This window comes from Elephas maximus, chromosome 6 (genome assembly GCF_024166365.1).
Source record: "Elephas maximus indicus isolate mEleMax1 chromosome 6, mEleMax1 primary haplotype, whole genome shotgun sequence".
Taxonomy (NCBI): Eukaryota; Metazoa; Chordata; class Mammalia; order Proboscidea; family Elephantidae; genus Elephas; species Elephas maximus.
This window is the reverse complement of record NC_064824.1, coordinates 76,021,962-76,047,582: the sequence shown is the minus strand read 5'-3', so window position 1 is coordinate 76,047,582 and position 25,621 is coordinate 76,021,962. Positions and strand designations below refer to the sequence as shown.

General features: G+C 37.7%; 1 protein-coding gene across 1 annotated transcript in view; it reads left to right on the top strand.

Annotated features, from left to right (window-relative positions):
• PDE11A (phosphodiesterase 11A) overlaps positions 1-25,621 on the top strand; it is a 600,047-nt gene that overhangs the window by 400,595 nt on the left and 173,831 nt on the right. The window contains exons 9-11 of the mRNA XM_049887539.1: positions 10,483-10,558; positions 13,190-13,257; positions 14,517-14,609. Of these exons, the coding sequence (XP_049743496.1) occupies positions 10,483-10,558; positions 13,190-13,257; positions 14,517-14,609 (237 nt within the window). The remainder of the gene's footprint in view (positions 1-10,482; positions 10,559-13,189; positions 13,258-14,516; positions 14,610-25,621) is intronic.

Genomic DNA, 25,621 nt, shown 5'->3' with positions numbered 1-25,621 from the left:
ACTAAATGTAAGCTCTACAAAGATGAGGATTTTGTTGATTTTGTTGACTGATGTATCCCTAGCAACTAAAACAATGCAGAATACACATCATTGTTGAATATATTATCTATTATTTATGATTATGTATTGTCAAATATGTTGAATTAAATTATTTATTAATATATATTATTGAACATATTATATATTAATATATGGATATATTATATATTTGTAGGAAAAGAACAGGAAGGACCAACATCGAGCTGTTAATAGTTGCAATCTGTAGAGATTGCAAGATTGAGCTTTTGGTGTTTTTGCTTTAAAATTTTTACAAGTATTTATATTATTTTTGTAATCGAAAAAAATTATGAAGATATTTTTTAAAATTTAGACCCTTTACATATTATATGAAATTATATTTCACCAGGTCATTGTGAGCCCTCCGAAAACTATAAACAATTACTCAATCAGGGATTGAAATAACTAAGATCTTAACTTGCCTTACTTGTATCTTTGGGGAATTTTGATGGATCATTTTCTGTTGCCTTTGCCTGTATAAAGTGTTGCTTAGATTTTATTTTAACTAAGAGCTTTGTCTGAGCCTATCCCAACAGCATATATATATAATGCATTTGCAGATGACCTGTTGTTGTATCAGGTAGCTTCCTGAAGTACATGCTCTTTACAACAGTTATTCTGGCCTTGCTTTTAGTTGCCATTGTGCTTATGAATTCAACTCCCAATAATTAATTGCACTCTAATACATCATCTCTGGAGCTTTCTGCCCTTCTTTTTGTACTAGATTCAAAAAAAAACACATTAAAACAAATACACTAATGCAAAACAAACCATTATTTAGTCAATCTAAGGTATTATATTCTATTGCTTAATTTACTATCTCCTTCCATTTGTAGTTATGGAGAGAATTTTCAGAGCCAGCATCTACAGGGTTTGTTTTCTGCCTATGATAGGAATGAACAATTGGACCCAATGTTTAAATAGGAAAGGCTCAACAAGGGGAATGGCTAAAAGTAGACCAGGCCTTACGCATGGATGGATTAGATGCATCCATTTGTTACAAATGCAAGTGTGGTGGGCAACCCATCAGCACCCAGATCTCCTCTGCTACCCATGGCTGATGCTCAGAATTACCCATTAAAGCTAACGTGTCATGACCCAAAGTCTGTAGCTCTTCAATCGCATGTAGTTCTTTCATGTGAAGTTCTTTCTCTTATTTATTATTATTATTATTAAAACCTGTTATGGACTACTCAATAGTGCTTACCCTTATCATGTATCGCTTAAGGATAATGGGGCTCCAGGCTCTGAGAGCTTCTGACTTAGAGCATTAAGGCCCATTTCACTAGTCAGCCCTTCATATTGGAGCATCCTATAATCTGGAGTGCTGAGTGCTAGCCTGGAAGGACAGTTCATTCCCTATTCTTTGTAGCACCTTCTAAGCTATCAGTTATGCTCTTATTACAAAGGAAAATGTGCAAAATTGAAACCATTAAGAGATAAAGCTCTGTGGATCTGCTGAAATGCATTTGCTACTGGTAATATTCTCTTGGTCACTGATGCTTAGTGCAAACTAGCTTAAGATCCTTTCCCAAGAGCAGGGTTTGGTAGGGAAGATTGGGCAGTGAATTCCAGATAACCAGGAGAGGCAGGGAAGGTTAGGAGAAGGGGTATAACTAAGACCAGATATAGAATGGGGATAGTTGTCGGTGGTGAAAATAAATATGAGTCCCATGGTTTTGAGAGTTGAACAGACTTTGTTGCATAGGTGGTGGAGACAGTGCCTCAGCTCTAAGCACAAATATGTTTTTGTTTTTGGTGTTTTTAGGAGTGTTTTTGTCAGGGATTTAGGTAATTATTTGTAGGCAGTGTTCTAGAAGTCATTAGGACTGATCCTATGTTCAGGTAAGGTAGGCAAAAAGAAACTGCCTCTATATTGTTATTTCAGGGAGATCAAGGGGCTGACTCCATAAAGTCTCCTCCATCAACTTGTCCTAGTGCCAGAAATTCTCACCAGATGATTGGCCTTTTGGAGTCAAAGCATTGCTTTAGGTTATTGTTAAAGTTGTACATATCTTTCTTGGGAAAGGAAACATGTTGCACATTAATGGTTAGTGTTACATTATTATTGATTCCCTTAACATTTCCTTTGACCACCCTTGAGAGTCTGGAACATATGGCAAGTATTTTTTGATGGCTCCAAGAGTTAAACCATCTCTAATTAGATCCATTAGCTGGAAAGAGCCAGTGAAGACAGGGTCTAGGTAAAATTTTTAAGTAGACAATTGTCTTAGTTTTTTAGTGCTGCTATAACAGAAATACCACAAGTTGCTGGCTTAATGAACATAAATTTATTTTCTCACAGTTTAGGAGGTTTGAAGTCTGAATTCAGGGTGCCAGATCTAGGGGAAGGCTCTGTCTGCTCCTCTCTTTTGGCTTGTCTTCCTCAGTACCTTGGCGATCTCCACATGGCATCAGTCTTTCTCCATTTGTGCTTGCTTCTCTGTGCCTAATCTGCTCTTTTTGTATCTGAAAGCTGATTGGTTTGAGACACACACTACACTGATACGGCCTCAGCAACATAACAAAGAAAACCCTATTCCCAAATGGAATTACATCCACAAGCAGAGGGGTTAGGATTTATAACACATATTTTGAGGGGACACAGTTCAATCCATAACATACATCTTTAATTGGAAAGAACTAGAAACTCCAGATAATATATTTATTTTTAACTATAGCTTCCTAGAAAGGGTACTTACTCTCACATGGTCTAATTTTTGGGACCTTAATGCTATGAATTTTAAATTAAGAAAATTTTTGATAATAAAAAGCACAAATAAAAGAGATAAGAATTAGCCATGATCCCATAATTTGGAGATAACCGGTGTTACCTGTGCAGGAGACAAATATCGATGATGCTGCTGAGGCTTAGAGTTCTGGTGACTTGACTGGGATGGTGCAGCCTGTGGGTAGCTTTGAACTCCATTCATAACAGTAATCTGGAGTCTTCATGGGCTTCTGGATGAACTTCCATCACCTCCCTTCTTCTCCTTCAGCCTCTGTAGAGGATGGAATGTGCTCCTGGGTCCTACATTTTTGGGTGAAATGTAAGTTATTCATTACATTCATTCATTTCATGTAAACTAATCTGGATTAATGTAAGTTTCCAGAAAATAAAAAAAAAAGAAAAAACTCTTGAAAGAAATAGGCAATTGGAGAGTTGACTTAATGATATTAAAATTAGAAAATTCACTCTATTTACACTTGGACATCCCTCCTTCTCACCAGCTCCCATCTTGGGCTCATCAAGCTTGCTGATCACTACCACCTCCTCTTTCCTGTTCTCCTAGCCAGTTAGTGCTGGCTTCACCTCTTTTCCACAGCCACAGTAGGAATAATTTCAAGACATTATCAACATAATTCTCTCCCCTTGTGTTCATCCCACACGTCTCTAGCTCTTGATCGATGCAGCTTTGTTTTCTCAGGGGACCTCCCACTTCTCCAGGACTAACCACTTCATTCATGTTCCTGATCTCATCCCTTCCCCCCTTGACTGTCTTCACCTTCAGTTATCCTAACATGTTGCTAAATTCAGTAAACAATTTTTAGTCCTTATCCTATTTGACCTCTCTGTAGCATTTGACACCATTGTTCTCCCTTAATTCTACTTAAAAAATGACTGTTTTCCTTGTGTACAAATAATCATGTTCATTATCTAAAATTTAGAAAATAGAAACTTGAGAACGTCCATAAGCAAACAATTCAATGGGAACTATTGTGAATATAATCTTCCAAGATTTTCCAAAGTATATAATATGTATTTATATTCCTCCATATATCCACACAATTGCATAAACTATTACCACTTAATATATTAAGCATTTTCCATGTCAATAAATATTCTTCTATAGCATAATTTTAATTAGATGCATAATATTCAGTTGTATGTATGTATCATGATTTTTTAAACCAACTCCCTCCCGTTGAATACTCAGAATATTTCTAATATATCATTATCATAAATAATGTTATGGTTCATAACTTTATGTGTAAACTTTTATGCATAGCTTTGATAGTTTCCTTAGGGTAAATTCCTAGACATGAAATTGATAATTCAAAGGGTATATGTACTTTTTAGGCTCCTGATACACATTGATTAATTTATTTCCAGAAAGGTTGTAGCAATGTGTGTTCGTGCACAAGAAATGCAGCAAAGCCTTGAGGTTAAGAGCATGAGTTTGAGATTCCTTTTCCATCCCTATCGTTGACCCTACCTTTTCTTTCCAGTCCTAAATATTGGGTCTACCAAGGTTGAATTCTTAGTCTTTTTTGTCTTGTTTTGGACAAGTTCTTCCTTGGTGATTTTACTCATTCATTTAATACCAAAGTGCTGATGACTCCAGGATTAGTATTTCTAGCATCTCCTCATATATTGCCATATCAATGGTAACGTGTGTCACCTTGAACTCAGTACTGGTTTCCCTCAAACTTCCTGTGTTCCCCACCTCAAGGAACTTCATCACCCTTACTCAAACCATTGAAGCCTCAATGTTATCTTCCATAGAGATGGTAGGGCACATACCTCCTCCTATGTTCCCAGGATAAAAAATTCTTTTGTGGAACAGCAGTAACTTAAAAATGATTGGTAACAAAACTCTCTTTAGGTGTATAGCCTCAGACTTGTTTCTCTCACCACCCCTCTGCAGCTGTCTTTCTCTTCATCTCTCTCACTGCATGTTCCTTTTCTTCTTGTCCACTGTGACCTCTTCCTTAGCTACTTGAGATTCCCTAGGAGAAGTTAGACGGGGGCTATGGTTGTCTCAGAGTTGGGAGAGACAGTTGTGCCTACTGCTCAGTGCTGGTTCAGGACCACAGACAATAGTATATGACCCTCTCTCAGCAAAACAAAACAGACCCAACCATTTATTATTTTTGTGTGTGTGTGGCTAGTTCAAGCCTGTAGATTATACCTCTAAAACCTCACTAAAGTTGGATTCCTTCTCTTCGTGCTCATCGACATTGCTGTGATTCAGACTTTATCCCAAGGGAGAGACAGAAAACCACTTTGTTCTTTTGGAAGATAACTTTGATGGATGTGTTTGTTATTTTCTGGCCTCCTTTGAACCAGTCTCTTCCCATTCAAGGCAGTCAGTCTCTCTAAATCTAATCTGATGTGGGAGGTAACAGTACCTATCCCACAGGGTTGTTTTAAAGTATATGATGAAATAATGCAAGTGAAAGTGTGGAGCTGGGTGCCTGACACACAGTAAACTCCTAGTAAATGTCAGCTTATCATCATCATCATTCCCATCATCATCTTTGAAAAACGAGTTTAAAAGGTCTAAGCTGCTCCTGATTTCTCTAAACAGAGTCAGTTGCTGGCTTTTCTATGGTATTTTCAACATTCTGTACTTGGACATTTTATCTTATCTGTTTCTAGTTTTTTTAGACTGTGAGATCCTCAAAGTCAATGACTATTTGAATTCATTTTTATATCCTGGCGTATGTTGTTGTTGTCATCGTTAGGTGCCATAAAGTCAATTCTGACTAATAGTGACCCTATAGGACAGAGTAGAAGTGCCCCATAGGGTTTCCTATGCTGTAATCTTTACAGGAACAGATCGCCAGGTCTTTCACCCTGAAGAGTGGCTGGTGGGTTCAAACCACCAACTTTTTAGTTAGCAGCTGAGCACTTTAACCGTTAGGGCTCCTTCATCTGCTGCATAAAAAAAAAAAAAAAAGGAAGTAATAAATAAATACCTGCTGGAAAAGTGCACTGGATGAATTTGTATCCATTTTTTGGTTGCTATTTTTTTGTAACTGGAATTCTCAAAAATCGATCAATATGATATACATAAGAACAAACCAAAAAAGAAAAATCACATGATTAAAAGATGTAAGAATTGAAAAATAAAATAACATGATGTTGTGCCTAGAAAATCCAAAATACTCTATAGATAAGGTATTAATAATTTAACTTAGCAAGATTGATAGATACAAGTTCAACAGACAAAAAATACTTAAAGCTCTATATGCCAATTAAAAACATTAGAAATAAAATAATTTACAACAACATGAATTTTTAGAACACTTAAGCACAAAAGTGACAAATTATGTATAGAGGCTTCTACATAAAAGCCTGTGAAACTTTGCTGACAAATTTTTTAAATGCCTAAATAAATTAAGGGGGGTGTTTATAGATTGAAGGTGTCCCTGGGTTGCACAAACAGGTAAATGCTTGGCTATTCACCAAAAGGTTGGTGGTTTGAACCTACCCAGAGGCTCTTAGGAAAAAAGGCGTGGTGATTTGCTTCTGAAGGGTCACAACCATGAAAACTCTTCACGGTCCTACTCTACAACACATGGGGTCACCATGAATTGGAATCAGCTGGACAGCAAACTAGTTGTGGTGATAATGGGCTGAATGATTCACTTTTGTAAAGTTGTCAATACCCCTCCCCCCGAAATCTGATCTGTAGATTCAATGCAATCCCAATCAAAATCTCAGCAGTGTGTGTGTGCATATGTGTGTGAATTACAAGTCGAGTCAAAAATTTATATGGAAATGCCAAGGGCCAAGAAGAAGGACAAAGTTGAAGAATTTACATCGGAGGATATCGTATTTAAGTCAGTATAGTACTAGTATGAGACTAGACACATAGTTCAATGGAATAGATTAGAGAGTCCAGAAACAGATTAGCACATATATTGACACCAAGAGCTTGGCTACTAACTGAAAGGTCGACAGTTTGAACCCACCAGCAGCTCCGTGAAAGAAAAGGCTCAATGATCAGCTCTTGCAAAGATGACAGCCTAGGAAACCCTAGTGGACAGTTCTGCTCTGTCTCTGTAAGTCGGAATTGACTCAATGGCTCCTAACAACAACAGATTAATGACAAAGACGGTACTGCAGAGTGCTGGGAGAAGTTTATTTTTTTTTCCCAAACTGTACTGGGTCAATTAGATATCCATTAAAAAATGAAACAAAACAAAACGAAAAAACTTGACTCTTAGCTTATACTATACATGAAAATCAGATGGATTATTAATCTAAATGGAAAAGTTAAAATAATAAAGCTTCTAGGAAAAACATAGAAGAATATCTTCATGAGCTAGGAAGAGGAAAAAAATTTCTTAAACAAGACCAAAAAGTTTGTTGTTAGCTGCCATCGAGTCATGGTGACCCCATGTATAACAGAATGAAACGATGACCATCCCTGCACCATCTTCTCAATTGTTGGTATGCTCAAATCCATTGTTTTGGCCACTGTGCATTTTGAGTGCCTTCAAAAAAAAAAAAAAATTTTTTTTTTTTTCCAACCTAGGGGACTCATCTTCTAGCACTATTATATTGGACAATATTGTGTTGTATCCATAGGGTTTTCATTGGCTACTTTTTGGAGGCAGGTCTCCAGGCCTTTTTTTTTAAAGTCTGTCTTATTCTGGAAACTTCGCCAAAACCTGTTCACCATGGGTGACCCTGGTGGTATTTGAAATACCGGTGGAATAGCTTCCAGTATCTAGCAACATCCAAGCCACCACAGTATGATAAAATATCGATATATTGAACTATATCAAAATGAGGAATGTCTGACTCGAAAGACACCACAGTAAAAGAATGAAAAAAACAAGCCACAGAGTGGGAAAGATATCTGTAATGTATATATCTGGTTAAGGGCTCTTATCCAGAATGTAGAAGAAACATTTAAAAATCAACTTTAACCAGACTGAGTCCAGTACAACTAGATGATGCTTAGCTACCACCACTGACAGCTCTGACAGGAATCATAGTCGAGGGTCCTGGACAGAGTTGGAGAAAAATGTAGAACAAAATTCTAACTGAAAAAGAAAGACCGGACTTACTGGCCTGACAGAGACTGGAGAAACCCTGAAAGTGTGGCCCCTGGATACCCTTTCGGCTCAGTGATGAAGTCACTCCTGAGGTTCACCCTTCAGCCGAAGATTGAACAGACCCACAAAAAAAAGATGAGACTAAAGGTGCGTACAAGCCCAGGGGCAAGGACTGGAACACAGGAGGGAACAGAAAAGCTGGTAATAGGGAACCCAAGGTTGAAAGGGGTGACTGTTGACATGTTGTGGTGTTGTTAGCCAATGTCATAAAATAGTATGTGTTCTGACTGTTTAGTGAGAAACCAGTTTTTCCCTAAACCTTCATCAATTAAAAAAAGAGAGAAAAAAGAAAAAAAAATCAGTTTTAAAAAGTCAGCAACCCAATGGGAAAATGGGCAAAAGTTCTAAACAGACACCTCATGAAAGAGAATATTCAAATAGAAAATAAATATATGAAAAGTTGCTCAGTCTTATTATCAGTAGGGAAACTATATAATTTGTTGTCTATATTGGAATATTTTTGAGAGTGACAAGGCATGCTATTGATTTTGCCAGAAAAACAGACTTAAGCCAGGATGTCACTCTGGTCATCAGGGAAATTCACATTACATTCACAATGAAATACCACCACATATCTACCAGAATTGCTAAAATTAAAAAAAAAAAAACTTACAATATCAAATATTGGTGGTGATGTGAAGCAACTGAACCTCTCATATGCTGTTGTTGGAGGACAAGTTGGTACAGCCAGTTTTGAAAACGTTTTAGCTGTATCTGCTAAAGCTGAATATGTGCATATCCCAGCAATTCTATTCCTAGGTATATGTGCAACAAAAATACATACGTAAGAGTACTAAATATGTACAAGAATATTGATAATTGCATTATTTATGTAGCTCCAGACTGGAAACAACCCAAATGTGTACTGAAAGTAAATGAATAAACAGTATTGTATCCACAAGGTGGAATAAAATTTCTTCTATGAAACTGAACAAAACTAATAAATGTTGAAAACATAATATTATGCAAAAGAAACTGGACACAGAAAAATACACATTGTATGATTCCATTTATATAAAGTTAAAAGCAAGCAAACTAGTATATGGTGTTAGAAGTCAGTATAGTGATTGTCTTTTGGGAGGAGGGGAGGAGCATGGAAGTGGCTTCTGGGTTGATGATAATGTTCTACTTCTTGATCTGAGTGATGACTACATAGCTTCGTTTACTTTGTGAAAATTCATTGAGCTGTATGCTTATGATTTTCACAGTTTTCTACATGGATGTTACTCTGCAAAAAATAGTAAAAAAGAGACACTAACATATTGGTGTCAAAAATACAAGACATTTGGAAAATTAATTTCTCAAAAAGGAAAACCAGTAAAGGAAAGATAACCAATATAAAATTTAGGTTTGTAAATTAACTTCCAATTTCAAAATTTTTTTAAATGTAGCTCTTAACTTCTACAATGAGCATTTTAAAATATCTTTTTATCTTAATAATCATGTCCAAAACATTGATATATTTGTTTCTCTTATAGTATGGGGATGACAGGTTGACCTTTCTCACTGGTAATCAAGATCGTATTAACCCACTGACATCCCTCCTGTTTTAGCAGATCCTATCTAACTGTTCAAATATGGACCATTGTTTATAATACTAAGTGGAGCTTCTTATAGAATCATATTTGATACTGATAATTATACTTTCACATTAGATGAAAGTTTACAGAGCAAATTAGTTTCTCCTTAAACAATTAATACAAATATTGTTTTGTGGCATTGGTTGCCAACCCTGGGATGTGACAACACTCTTCCCGTCTGGACCTTGGTTCCCCATTTTCATTCATCCAACTTCCTGTCCCCTCCTGCCTTCTCATCCTGGCCCCTGGGCTGGTGTGCCCATTTAGTCTCGTGTACATGGTTGAGCTACATATATTATTGTTTGTTTTATGAGCCTGTCTAATCTTTGGCTGAAGGGTGAGCTTCAGGAGTGACTTCAGTACTGAGTTAAAAGGCTGTCTGGGGTATACTTTCATATTTTAAATCTGTCATCTCCTAACAATCTGTTAGGTTACAGAAAGAAGATCTTTAGAACATCTGTTTACATTTATCTCATCATTTGCAATTTCTATTTTTTGTATGTGATTTTACAATGTACACAATACATTAGTAACAGTATAACCATGGAATATTAAAAATGTATACACATATGGTAGCATTATAGGCTTAAACATTTTTACCAGCAGGTGTACCCATTCAAAGAAAAATGCAGATTACAGGCTTAATTAGGATGTTTAAAATACTCAGAACAGAAAGAGTGACCGGAATTCTTGTCGGCTGGTGTGATTGTCACTGAGTTAGGTTTAAATCCAGCTCTCTATGGCTGCAGAGATTGGAAGAGGTAGTGTTGGTTGGGGCATTTTGGTTGACTCATATTTGGTTAGGGTTTGATTTCCTTGGGACGTTCATTGTGACATTTTAAATGAAGCGGTGAGTGTATATGTTAAAAAATCAGATTACAATGTGTCTTTCAAAAGTTATTTGAAGATATCTTTCATGAAGAGTGGTAAGCTATAAATCAGATATGGGTAGTTAATATTTAATTTCAGTTATCTTCTTTCTTACGTCTAGGCTGACCAGATATCCGGTTTTCACATAAGATCTGTTCTCTGCGTTCCTATTTGGAATAGCAACCACCAAATAATTGGTAAGACATTATCTAAATAGTTTGTTTCTTTTATGAATAATATAAATTTGCTTCAAAATGTACCCACATCTGTTTAAGGGTATCGTCCTTTTTACGTTCATGACTCATTAATATATGTCTCATACACTTGTATGATCTCTTATGTGCAGACTTAATCAATATTAGTCAGAACAACCAACAAGTATTTATTAAGCTAAAGAACTAATACATTTTGAACTTGGAGAGAATCTCAGAAATAAACCAATAGAACTCGCTTATTTTACCTTGTGGAACCTGAGGCTCAGAGAGAGAGAGAAAGTGACGTGACTTGTCCATGATGACAAAGTGAGTTAGTAGCAGGGCCAGAACTGGAACTGGGGCCTCCTAACTCCTAGTGCAAACATCCCTCACTATGTCTACATACTTACATGTGTGCTTTTACTCCTGGAGTAAATGCAAAGGAGGAAAGAACATGCACTATTGCACATATAGTGAACACACATCTTTCTGCCTGGACAGTTCTCAAATAGGCCAGGCTTTCCCCAAGGTAAGGGAGCAGTGGGCCAAAGCAGCTTCCGGTTTTTCTCCCCCTCCCTGCCCCCTTCCCTCTCCTCGAAAACTCAGTCAGGAAAATATCAAACCTAAGAAAGAAGCCTAGGCAAGAAAAGTTTGGTCATTAAAGGAGAGAAATCGTGAAGGATGGAGACATTAGTAAAAAATTATTGAAACACAATGAAAATGTGTTTTTTTTCTAAGAAACATAGATAATTAATGCATTTGGTAACCAATGCATTTATTTACTCCTCTTTGCATCCCCTAAGAGCACCTGTTAGACTCTAAGATAGCACTACTTACCAGAGGGTTTAGTGTTCTGTAAGTGTTGCTGGGAAACCCTGGTGGCATAGTGGTTAAGTGCTACAGCTGCTAACCAAAAGGTCGGCAGTTTGAATCTACCAGGCGCTCCTTGGGAACTCTACGGGGCAGTTCTACTCTGTCCTATAGGGTTGCTATGAGTTGGAATCGACTCGACTGCAGTGGGTTTGGTTTTTTTGGTTTAAGTGTTTCTGAGACCTGAATTCTGAAAGGATTTTTTACCATCAGTTTGCATACTTTGCAGAAAAATACTGGTTATTATTGAACAGAAAGAATATTCTAAGATTTGGGAAGTTGAGTCCTTAGTACAAATCATTGGATTACATCATGTATTGTTTTAAAAATATTTATGTTTAAAGAGAAGACAAAGTCCCATAAGAAACATGATACATCATGTGTTGTCTCATCAGCAATCTCACATACCATCCTTCATTTCAATCCAGACAGTAAACAGCTGTTGTTGCTTCCAAATTAGAACTGTACTTTGCCTGTTCCATGTTAAAAAATTTGAGTTTCACTTATAAATGTCTTCTAGCATATGATGACTTACCTCTCCGGTGGGAAGTTGTGCATTTCAAAAAGTGCAAGCGTGCTGTAGAATTACAGCCCTTTTCTGGTTTTGTACTAAATGGGGACGGAGGGTAATTGTTTTCAAGATTGTTGAGTTTTTCTCATTGACTTGTGGATTTTAATAGTCGTGCTCTAAAAATCTGGTATAATGCTGGAAATGAACTTTAGAAAAAAGAAGTACATGTAAATTAAGTTTGTTAGAACTGTATGTACCCCATGGGTTGCAGGCAACAGGACTAACCTTACTTTGAAAGTTAACTGTATAGAATCAGCTTCTGTTGGTTGTAATAATTCCTCACACTTCTTGAGTGTTTATTCCCCATGGAGCAATATGCTAAATGCTTTACAGGCGTTCAAACATTATCTACGTTAATCTTCATAAAACCCTCTGAGATAGTTAACATTTTAATCTCCATTTTACGCATGAGAAACTTGAGTGCTAAAAAAGGTAACTTGCTAGAGGTAACACAGTTGATGGTAGAGTTAAAATTTGAAACCAACAGTCAAACTCCATAGCCTGTTTTCTTAATCACTCTGCCATACTGTCTTACTCAAGCATTGTGCTCAGAGAATTGTATATATATATATGCCAGTATTCCGTTATTTTATGCATATATATACATGTTGTTGTTGTTAATTGCCATCAAGTAGGCTTTAACTCATGGTGAACTATGTGAAACAGAATGAAACATTGCCCAGTCCTGTGCCATCCTCACAATCATTGGTATGTTTGAACTCATTGTTGCACCGTGTCATACACATATATTCAGTTATATATATCTTTTAGTTATATATTCAATATATATTCAATTCAATTTTAGTTATATATTCAATATTTGTTCAGTCATGTAGATTCAGTTTCGTATCTATAACTGATGTGAGTGTATATACATATTTGTGTATATATGTATATATAGACACACACATGTATATATACAAAGTTATTTCGGAGATATAGTGCATAGCCATCTTGAAAATCATTTTCAGGAATCCCATTGATTTCTGGTAGAATGCCAGACTTTAGTCAGTCCACAGTCTTTGAAGATTGACTGTACGCTTCACATTTACTCTCACAGAGTCAGCAGGCACTAGAGAGACCAGAATATAAACTGAATGTCTGCAATTACTTAAAAGAGTCATAGAGTCAGTTGTGGCTTGCTATATTATACAGTACTAAAAATGACCACGTACCCCAAACTTTTCCCACAGGGGTGGCTCAAGTGTTAAATAGATTGGATGGGAAACCTTTTGATGATGCAGATCAGCGACTTTTTGAGGTAAGAAAATAAAACCGAGGGTTATAGCTGAGTTATCAGTAGTCTCCTGATTGCAGGTTGGGCAAATTTGTAAGCATAAATAATTATTAATCCATTACTATTATGCTTAAATGTTGTAATAAAATTTAAAGAAAGATTTAAAGAATATATGAACACTTAGTTTTTTTTTTTTTAGGTAAGATTTGATTTTTTTTTTTTTCACTAATCAAAATTCTTTTTAATCATTGATTATTTTTATCCTAATTTTATTACAGAATTAAATCCTGCCCATTGGTCTGGTCTTGGTTTTTTTGGGCTTTGGTCTTCAGAGTGTTACTCTTATCCTTGTCTTGTTTGCATGTGTTTAAAGCTGTGAGGCCCCTAACCAGCTCAGCCAGGTCACCTTTCTTTTGTTCACAAGCTTCCATTTACTATAGTTTGCCCTCTAGAGGGAGAGATAACAGGCATCTCTTCTGAGGTACCTCTGGGTGGGTTTGAACCACCAGCCTTTAGGTTAGTAGACCAGTGTTTAACCATTTGCACCACCCAGAGACTTATCAAGCCTGGAGTGAGCTTCCTTATAGACCTTATACCACTAGCCAACAAGAAAACCCCTTCTCATATTTTTAGTCAAGAATACCTCACAGCTTTCTTTATTCCAAAAAACCAAACCTATTGCCATCGAGTCTATTCCGACTAAAGCTGTAATCTTTACAGAAGCTGACTACCACATCTTTCTCCCTTTGAGGGGCTGGTGGGCTTGAACTGCTGACCTTTTGACCTTTTAGTTAGCAGCCGAGCTCTTAACCACTGAGCCACCAGGGCTCGAGCTTCTTATTAGATGCTTCTAAATCAGTCCTCCTTCCCCTTAACATTTTACCTTATGGTTACTTTTATGTGGTTTCTTTACCGGCAATATTTTATAGTCTAGCAACGGAAAGAGGTTGCTTTTGGGCAAGTAGAATGGACTCATTAAATCAGTTCACAATCTAAATAAATTAAGAACATATTTAAAGGAGTTATTAAGTATATTTTTAAGTGCATGAAATAGTTTCTTCATAATAACATTAAATTAATCATTTTTCTCATGCTCAATGTGAACTATAAGGTTGTTACTTGACAATAGTAATTAAAAATTTTAATGTGTATATTTCCCCCAGGCCCACCTCTCTACAATAAAATTATATTTTCAGACCTATCCCTGATGACTGCTTACTTTCATATTGGATTTTACCAATGAGGTATTAGGATTTCTAATTAGTGAGCTTTCTCTTTCACAGGCTTTTGTCATCTTTTGTGGCCTTGGCATCAACAACACAATTATGTATGATCAAGTGAAGAAGTCCTGGGCTAAGCAGTCTGTGGCTCTTGATGTAAGTGTGGTATTTATGTCAGACTCCTATGCTAAAAAGCCCCTTGTTATGGGCTTCATTTTATAATTTTTAATGATCTTTTTTTTAATTATCTACTTCTTGTTTCTTAATTTTTGTATTATGGATTCAAATTTGATGAAAGCTAGAGACTCATTCTAGGGAAAAAATGCACATATGTACACAATTTTGCATAAATTTCAGTGAGTTTAGAGATTCCTTGAAGCCCATTCATGTATATCTCATGGTTAGATATAGATTTTAAAGCTTAAGTTTTATTAAATAGTAGTGATCCAAAAATAATTTGTCACGATTAAAATGTATTATGAACATAGATTTGAATATGGGTGAGTATTTTGGAAATTCACAATGTTTCTTACCACAGGAGAAAGCCTCACTATGAAGATGAGACTCAGAGTGCTGGGAGCTGCTCCTGTCATTATCCAGCCACCCCCACCCCACGCACACCCCGCTGAGAACTCTGACATGTTTCCCTTCATGGCATCTCCTCTCAGATGCACTAAGTTCTCAAAGAACTGTTCTTGTTTTCCTCAATTCCAGATGCTTGCTTGATCCAAGACCTTGTTTTTTCCAACTTCTTCTCGGTAGCTATTACCAAAGATTTTTTTTTTTATATGTCTATGAAATATTTAGTAAGTAGAGCAGATAAAATGTCACTGTCATGATAACAATATATAGAACAGTATGATATAATAAATGCACGATCTTCAAAATACTCCATTAGCCAAGCTAGATATTGGATATTGGTAGAAAGAGTAAATCAAGGGGAAATATAAATAGGCAAGTCAAGGGTACCTGCAGTAATCTGATTTGAGATTTAAAAGACATAAAATTATACTTATCTGTTTACATACTTTTTTTCTCCTAACTAGATGGTAAGCTCTCGAAGCACAGTGATTTTTATCTTTTTCATACGAAGTTATTCCCAGTGCCTAGCAAGGTGCTTAACACCAAGGATGCATTCATGGAATGGTTTTTGGAAGGAGGGAAGGAGAGAGGGAGAAAAGGAAGGTGAAAGAACAGAGAGGAGGGATATTTTTGCTCTCCTTTTAAGATAGGGCTGTTATATGTAACATCTTTACAGTAAAGACTATAAAACACTATATTTTTTTTATAGGATGAATTAATAAATGGGTAAACTGTAAACATAGAACCAACAGACAAGAATCCCTTGTATAGCATTAAGGTTTGCGTGCAGAACTATTTTCAAATCCTGGCTGTCACCTCCCTCAACTGTGAGAACTAAATGAGATGATACATGTGAATATTTTAATAATCAATCAATAAAACTATAGCAATAATAATAACCAGTATATTATTATCCATAGTCATATTTTCATTACTGACAAATTACCATGGATTAGGAAAAAGAGCAAAGGATAGGAATTTGAAACATCGAATGTTGAGTCATTCCTCCTTAACAATTATCAAATTCTGATCTCCAGTCTCCTCACCCTCAACTACAGAAAGAAGGACACACCATATACAAGTCCCATCTTAAACTTTACTTCATATTAAGATATGGTCATGGTAGAATTAACACACTAACTCTCACACACACATATTCTTACTCCTTATCTACTTCCTGGAGGAGCTTCATCATGTTGAGAAGGGAGAATAATTAGGATGAAGCATGGATAGCATAGAAGATTTGATACTCTCACTAGTATCACCTCCTAATTTCTACCCTGCCCCAGGGAACCACAGTCACCATGTCCTAGAAAATGCTAACATACCCTACTATCTTTAGCCACCTTCTCCTCTTCATGAACTTGTGTTCATAGTGAACACTCTCTTGTTTGTGAAACTCAGATCCTCCTCTCCTTAGAGACAAAAATTATTACTGATACTGCTCAGTTTCCAGGCCAACTCTGAGTCTTGTGCCAGTCTCACTTTCAGAAGTTTAAGGTGTTTAGTTGTACATTCAGTATGCTTTATTTTGTCCCGGTGTCAAAAGTGTCAAGTCTGGTGTCGCCATCTTGGTTTTGTCTTCCCCTGCCCACCCAACTGTGTACCAGATTCTCGACTGTAATGATCACGTAGCATTTACCCCACTTCCCAGCTCAGGAATCTATATGCAAGACTATCTAGAAGGACTTCTTATCTCAGGGCTTTATGAAGATAAAATGATTTGTTGAGACCTACTAAACCTAAACTCTGGAATGAGATGTACATACACTGTACTGTACATTAACTTCTGAATGAATAAACCTATTTTAAATTGATGTATTTATAAACATTATAAATGGATGTGAATAAGTGTAATATTTATGCAAATATTTCTATTAAAAGTACACAGTCATATATATGTTTTTGTAACCAGCATAGTACCATAAATGATTTGAGCTACTTTATAAGAATATAAATAATCCAGCAAAAAAAAAAATGACGGTGAAACCTGTGAGAGCTGAAACTCAATGGTACTTTGTTGTTTTTCCAGGTCTTGCAAATTTTCCACCTTTGACAGGGTGCAGTCTTACCACTTTTCTATCACTCTCTATTAGTGGAAAATATTTGAGTTTTCTTTCTCTGACAGGTTTCTGCCATACACAAGTTCTGGCTTTCTCAGGTTTTACTGTAATAATAATAATAATAATAACAGAGCCAAGGGAGAGAGAAAGCCAGGGGAAACAGAACCACAAGTGTACTATCCTGACACCATCTTCACCTCTCCTCCCGAAGGACCTGGGGTAACCCTTTTTGCCTTTTTCACCATGGCAAAGGAAAGATTACTCATAACCACAACAATGAACTCAACATACCATTGATTGTTAAAATGGCGCAGGACCAGGCAGTGTTTTATTCTGTTATACTTAAGGTCACCATGAGTCAGAGCTGACTCGATGGCAACTAACAACAACAGCAACAAGGGAAGACTCTTCACTTGAGTCTTGTAAGGTTTCTCTTCTACTTGTGTTGTCTCATTTTTGCTTATTTTCTTCAAATTTTATCCCACCTAATCTTGCCCCAATAAAAGCTGTGTCTAAACGTAGTTTTCTCACGTCCAGAATCTTATGTATAGTCCCTTGCAGTATCTTTTCCTCAAGGACAAGAGTGGGGGCAAATAATTCATCCCACAGCCCCCAGTTACAAAAACCCTCCTGTCCCCAGAAAGAGAGCAGGCTTGGAGAGTTTATGTGAATACATTCCTTCTTACAAATTCAGGGCACTCTTGAGAGACAGCACAATTCTATTCTCTTCTGTCTTTAAAAAAAATTCTTTTCTTAGTGCAACCACTGGATGTAAATATTCTCCAGATAAATTATCTGGGAAGACCAGCGCCCACCAACGGTGCTAAGTACAGCCTATTTGAAATACTCAGAGCTCACTGGAGGTGCTCTTTTTATGCAGGCCTCTGTTCGCGTCAATATCCCCTGCAGAAGGAGGCTTTGCCTAAACAAAAAGCCGTGTATGGGGAAGAGTTAAAGAGCTGTCTTTAGCATTAGTCTCATCAGTCTACCTTGGTTTAGTCAGTCACTGGTAACCTTAGGCATGTTATTTAATCTCAGTCTCAGTTTTTTCACATGCTAACTGGGTATAATAAATGGCTTATACCTTTCTGAAAGGGTGTTTTACAGTTAAAGTAATGCAGGTAAGGTATTTATTGTTGTTAGATACCGTCGAGTTCATTTTCAACTATATAGTGACCCCAAGTGACAGAGTAGGACTGTTCCATAGGGTTTCCTAGGCTGTAATCTTTATGAAAGCAGATCACCAGGTCTTTCTCTTGGAGAGTAGTTGGGTGAGTTCAAACCACCAACCTTTTGGGCAGCAGCCGAGAGTGGCAATCACTTGCACCACCCAGGCAGTTGTTATTAACTACAGCACTTGCTGTCCTTACTCTGTGTGAGTTCTGTCTGCTCAGCCCAGAATTTGCTATAAGACTGTGCTGATTGGGGAGCTAGGAAATGGAGCAGTGTTTGTATTCTAGGGCTGCTGTGAAAAAGTACCACAAAGGGATGGCTTTAAACAACAGAAATGTATTCTGTCACACTTCTGGAGGCTAGGAGTCTGAATTCAGAGTGTCAGTAGGGCCATGCTCTCCCCGAAGTCTCTGGGGGAAGGTTCTTTCATGTCTCTCTCGGTTTCTGGTAGCCCCCAGGCATTCCTTTACTTTCGGATGTATCTTCACATGGTCATCTACCCTTTCTGTCTGTATCTCTGTGTCTCTTCTCTTATACAAGGAGTCACTGAGATTGAATTAGAACCACCCTATTCCATCATGGGAAACCCTGGTGGTGTAGTGGTTAAGTGATACGGCTGCCAACCAAAGGGCCGGCAGTTCAAATCCACCAGCTGCTCCTTGGAAACTCTGTGGGGCAGTTCTATTCTGTCCTATAGGGTTGCTATGAGTCGGAATCGACACGTTGGCAACAGGTTTTTTTTTTTTTTTTTTTTGGACTCCATCGTGTTAGTGAGCTGATCTTAACATCATCAAAGACCCTATTTCCAAACAAGGTCACATTCATGTTCACAGGTACCAGGGGTTAGGACTTCAGTGTATTTTTTGTGGGGGCACAATTCAATCCATAGCGCAGGTGTAACTTTTTGTCCCTTTTTTCAGGAATATCACTTCCATTTGAAGTTTGAGCTGAAAACAGATGGCCCATTTCCTAATCCTATGACACATCCTGTGCAGCACCACTGAACACCCAGCAACATGGCAGCCACAGCTGTTCAGGGCATTGCTGCTCACTCAGTGCATGTCTGTGTGACCCTGTATGTTTCTGCAGAAAAATCCAGGGCATGGAAATACATTTCCCATGTCAAAAACAAGTTTGTTTTTTCTTTTAAGCTGTACATCTTTAAGCACAAGGTTTCAAAAAAAAAAAAAAATTTGGAGTAAGAAGACCTCTTGTTCCTTCCCTGTTGCCACGTTTTGGCAACTTCAGCTAATTTTAGCCATAATGGTGAAAAATAGAAATATAAACACATAAATATTTTCTGCTTTTCTGCGCTTTAAAACATGATGTGACTAATACATTATCTGGATTTTGTTTAACAATTGAATTATCAACTCCATTATTTAGATGACTGCTTCTCTTAATTTAGCTATACAAGTCTGTTGTTAAACTCCTTTTTCCCAAATATGTAAAATTAATACTCTAAGCTCTTAGAGAGCAGAGAAGTTCTTAAAGCTGAATAATGCCACAAAGAGAGTAACTTACTATCATTTGTTAGCAATTTTAATGTTATGATCCTGATATCCATTCTCCATGAGCCGCCAAGGGCTTCAAAAAAGCTATGCTGAGATATGTTCACATTTGCTGAGAGTAAAGATCTTAAGGTAAAAGGGGGGAAAACTTTACCTAAAAGCCCAGGGTACAAAGAAAATACAACATGAATGTAGATTTAGAATATTATTTCCTCGTTTAGAACATCAAGAACTGCCCTTTGGCTTCTCTCGTAGTTACTGCAAATGAAGCCTTACCTAACACTGATGAAAAATATTCTAAGAGATATAAATCTGTGTATTAAGGGACTCCTTGTTCAGCTTTATGATCGGAAGAGGGAAGAAATGAGGGTGCAAGAGGGGGTGAGAAAAGGGCATATGCAATTAAGAGCCAAGTCCCATTTATTCTCCCTTCAAATGCCTCTCCCCTTCATTTTTTCTTTTCTAATTCCCACAGCAGGCATCCGACTTAAGGTCTTCATTACCTCTGATTGGACAATTGCAATAACCTTCTACCTGTTCTTTTCTAAACCATATTTTCCATTGTATCACTCACCTTAAATTACTCCCCAAACCTATCAAAGGACAAACCTCTTAGCCATTAGGGCCTTTGGAAATCTCATACCAAACTACCTTCCTACTCCTGGGTCTCGTTTCTCTTCTTGGAATATTCTGTGCTACTTACAAATTCAACTATTTCATAGTCTACAAATCAGGCACCTGCCACTCTGCTATCCAGCCTTTAACATCCCTTCCACTTTTGTTATTTTCTGTTCCGATTATGCTATCTCCCGTCAAAATTGTCCCATCATCCAAAGCTCAAATGAAATGTAATCTTCTCTGTAAAGCTTCAGATTCCATGGTTATCTGTTCTTCTTTTGAGAATTATTACCTTTGTCCTATATTGTAGTTAGTTGTAAGTGTATTTTCTTTCTCTGCTAGATCTTAAAGGGTACTATCATGTCTTATCTATCTTTGTATCTTCTCAGCTTTTACATATAATAGGTACTCAGTGAGCGTGTATTGAATAAACGAATGCATGCAGCCACAAGTAATCATTTTTGTCTCCCATGGCAACATTCTGAAAGGAGAAAGCTTGAGTTGTGACAATGAAACTGGCAGTCACTTTAACTGGCAGTCCTGCTGGCCACAGGCTGGCATAGCCACCTCTCTTCTCCCATCCCTCATTATAACCCATGATTACACAGATTTTTGTCATTGTTTTTGTTGTCAGGGGGACCTCTTCCCAGATACGTGTCTTCTGGGGTATTTCCTTAGGTGAGGATTAAGGGGCCAATGCTGCTTCCTGAAGATAAGGGAGAAGGATAAGCGACAGAGATGATTCTCCCAGCAGGAATCTCCTAAACCCCAAGGAGAGAATTTTAACTGGGCGAGTGAAAGGATTCAGGCTAAATGTCATTTCATTGTGTTTCACTCTTCCTTTAAACCTATTCTGCTGAATTAATCTTTCCTTTTCCTGGAGGACTCTTTGTTACATTCCTTAGCTCTTCCAACACACTCAGGTGTTAAATAATCTCAGTTTCTCCCCTAGCCCAGGGTTAGAAGCCTGTTATGAGGAGAGGGTTACAGTGCGTTTCTTTACTCTTCTCCACTTTACCCCCTCCCCCAAACAAGGGCAGGGGGTAAAAGGGAGGTAGTATAAAAGAGCAAAGCCTTACATGACTGGTGTGTCCTAACCTGGTTTCAGGGTTTTATGTGTCAGAGGCCAACATTCTCTCTCTCTCCCTCACCCCTCGCCCCCACACTCTCTCTTTTTTTAGTTAATAGACTTAATTTTTTAGAGCAAAGGAGACCTTGTGGCGCAATGGTTAAGCTCTCGACTGCTAACCGAAAGGTCAGCAGTTCAAACCTACCCAGCAGCTCTGTGGCAGACAAGACCTGGTGATCTACTCCCATAAAGACTGCAGCCTAGAAAACCCTATGGAGCATTTCTACTCTGTCACAAGGGGTCACTGTGCATAGAATCGACTGGACAGCACCTAACAACAACAACAGCAACATTTTTTAGAGAAGGAGCTGTTGGGTGGCAAAAACGGTTAAGTGCTTGACTGTGCAGAAAGACTGGAGTTTGAGCCCACCCAGAGGCACCTCGAAAGATAGGCCTGCGATCTGGTCCCGAAGTGACAGCCTTGAAAACGCTTTCTTTTTTTATCATGAGTTGCTTTCTTGAACTCTTCGGAGAACTCCTAGGGCTGGGGACCTGCCGTTAACAGTTCCTTGATATGGGTTCTCCTTTCCTGACTGACAGCTTAGAATTTACTCTCTTGGTCCCTGGTTTCCAGTGCCCCATCTAGACCTTTGCTCTGTGGCTCTGTGAGGGTTATCTCACTCCTCCAGAAAGTTCTCTTGGTCAGGGTTCTGTTAAAGATGACACAAGTCTGTTTACCTTTCATGGGTCTGGTTGGCCCATGGGAAAACTCACCTGTCTTTACCCGCCAGGTGGCACAAACGCAAGGTTTCTCTCAAAGAAGCTATCTTTCCTTCTGCCCACGGGGCATTATGGATATTCATAAACCTTTAGATTTTTTATGTATAAATTAGGTACCACTCTCTGTTCCCACACCACAAAAAAAAAAAAACATTGCTGTTGAGTCAATTCCAACTCATATTGACTGTGTAGGGCAGGAACAGGCTGCTACATCTTTCTTCCACGGGGCAGCTGGTTCGAACTGCCAACCTTTCGGTTAGCACATGAGCACTTAACCACTGCACCACGAAGGGAAATACATGTTAGTTTCTCCAAGTAGTTTTCTGACAGGAACCTTCAAGAACTTCCAGGAAATTCCAGCTAAGAAATTCAACCTAAGAAATGCTCAATGTAGGGCTCTCTTCATGAGCTGTTACCCTTTTCTTATACAATGCAGAGATAGGCAGTGAATACCTTTGCTTGGAGGTAGCAGAGTTAGTTTGGGGCATCTTCTTTCTAAGTCATGCCTAGATGGTCTAGCATCTCCCTTTAGAATGTAGTACTTATTAGTCTCAACTATAAACTCAAACAGAAAGAGTCCCATTTAAACATCCTGTAATGTACCAAAAGCATTTTTCCAGACCAAGCTACTATCATCCCATGATCCATTGATTGTCCAAATAATAAATGTCGGCTCTTGGAACACCCATGTTCATTTGCAGGTACAATGGCTACAGAGCCAAATACAACATACCAGCGAATACGGAATGTTCTCATTTGTAAATTCTTCTTTACCGAACACATGCTAGATTATGTTAACACTTCCCTTGGAGAAAGGAGGAAAAGGAAACCCAAATGAATTACTTCCCTGAAATGGTTATGTGGTAATTAGCTCCCTGTTGTAGTCACTACTATATCTTAAGTTTCTATAAAACGATACAAAACTTTGGAAGTCGCTCTCTGAAAAAGCAAGACTCTTATTGAGCTGGTTTATTAATTATGAGCAAATGTGGCTTTTAAAACGGCCTTAAGAGAATAATCATACCAACTCTATTCAACTTCTTTTTTGAATAGCACAGTAAAGATCGACAAAACAGACAGTGTGAGCTTCAACTTTTCACTTTCATTCTTGTTGCCAAATAAAGTTCTAACAGTGACATACTGATTAGGTTTTAGGATATTTCAGCACAGCCCACACAGTAAAATCAACTGGGGGAACTTTTAAAACATATTGGTGCCTGGGCCCTTTCTCAGATAAATTGAATCAGAATTTCTAGAAGTAAGACCTGGGCATATATGTTTATTGAAAGCTCTCCTGGTGTTTCTGATGCACAGTGAAGGCTGAGAACCGTTTGTACAGAGCAATCAATCTGTGAGATAATTTTTCCAGTCTTCTTTTTTTTTTAAGGCAAACAGTGTTGGATATTAGCACTTCGTTTATAGATATTTTTCATTATTTGTAATTACATTGAATAAGTCATATTGAAGACAGTAGATAAAGTGGATTGGGGCTAAAGAGTGCCATTTACTCCCTGCTTTTAAAAAAAATTTTTTTTTTTTTTTTAAATACCCATTCACTCTTTGACCCCTTTTAATGTCATCCATCCCTACCTCTTTTGAGAAGGTCTGCAGTGAATGCCTATATTCAGTTCTCATCCTCAGTCCTTAACTTCTATTATTTCTTCATGCTGTTGACTATTTACTCCTATTATTGAACAGAAAATAACCAGTCCATGATGGTAATTAGCCTGTAAGTAACCAGTTTATTTCATGACCATAGGAGAGACCAGGATCTAGAGCAAGGATGGATGAACCTTAAAAAACAACAAGGCAGCAATTTTAGGTTTCATTACACTACTTATATGTGATTTACTAGAATTTTATAAATGTCTATAATATATTCTTTTTTTTTTCTTTTGGTAAAAGGAGAGATAATTTCTATTCCAGTACTTAGAACAATACCTCACACTTGCCAAAAAAGACAAACCAGTTGCTCTCGAGTTGATTCCAACTCATGGAGTCCCCATGTGTGTCAGAGTAGAGTTGTGTTAGTTTTTCAGAAGTAGATCATCAAGTCTTTCTTCTGAGGCACCTCTGGGTGAACTCAAACCACCAACATTTCTGTTTACAGCTGAGCTAACTGTTTGTACCACCCAGGAGCCCAACCTGACATATGCTAGGTACTTAATAAATATTTGTTGAATGATGAACTTAATTTGGCTAATTGGTGTCTGAAGCATTTTGTGACTTGCTAACATTTGAGCAGCCATTTTTGCATGTTTGGGACATGGTCTTATGAAATACTTGTGAAAACTCAGGTCACTCTCTTGCCTAAACCCTGAAAACCTCAATGGTTTCCATTGACCATAATAAAATCCCTGATTGGCCTACAACATTCTGGATGATCTGGCCTCTGCCCAGCTCAACCACCTCATCTCAAGTCTCTCTCTCTTGCTTCACTCACATTGCCCTTAAATCCCTTTAGGTTTACTTTTCCTTCTTCCCAAAATGCTTTTTCTCTGCTCCTTTTTATTTTCCAGGTCTCAGATTAAATACCTGTCCTCAGAGAGCTTTTCCCTGTCCAGTTTTCCTGCTGTCTCCCCAACACACCCCCATTGTCTCCCTCAGCATTTTGCTAGTTGATTTTGTAGCATTTATATAGGGTTGCTATGAGTCAGAATCAAATTGACAGCACTAGGTTTTTTGGTATCCCAACTTTTATGTTTGCCTGTTTAATGTCTGTCTCCATTATTGAAATGGAAGTTCCATAAAAACAGAAACCATGTATCTGGCACAGTTGAAGTCCTCAGTAGACATTGATTGATTGAATGAATGGCTTATGACCTAGACACCTAAAACTGGCTTGATGCTATGCCCTGACTTTCCTCCTCAAATCTAATCTGACTTTATGGCCACCAACCCTAGCCCAGACAGACTGGATAGTGACCACCTTGTTAGTCTTACTTTTGAACTTCCCTACCCTCAAGTCACCCTGTGGCACTTCAGTTAGGCAATGCCCCAAACTAGGCCTGCTTCTCCTTAACTCCCTCTACTCCAGAGAGAGATCTTAGCAAAGCCACGCTGCTTCCAATGTAAAGTTCTCCATGCTGTTTACGAGTAACCAATGTAATTAATCAATGTATCTCCCTCCCAAACCATCAGCCATGGTAGCCCAGTTGATTTCGAAAAACCATGGAGGCAAGGAGTGGTGTGCAGAAAATAATCATATATAAATATGCAGTAATGAGCCGTTCAGAAGTATGGCTTTAAGTGAAATCAGACTATTCATGGTTTCAGATAAATCAATTATAGATTTGAAAAAGCATTGGACGTATTATAGTTGTTTTAGAAACAGCAATAACCAATCCAAGTTGCTGAATTAGTCCAAAAGAA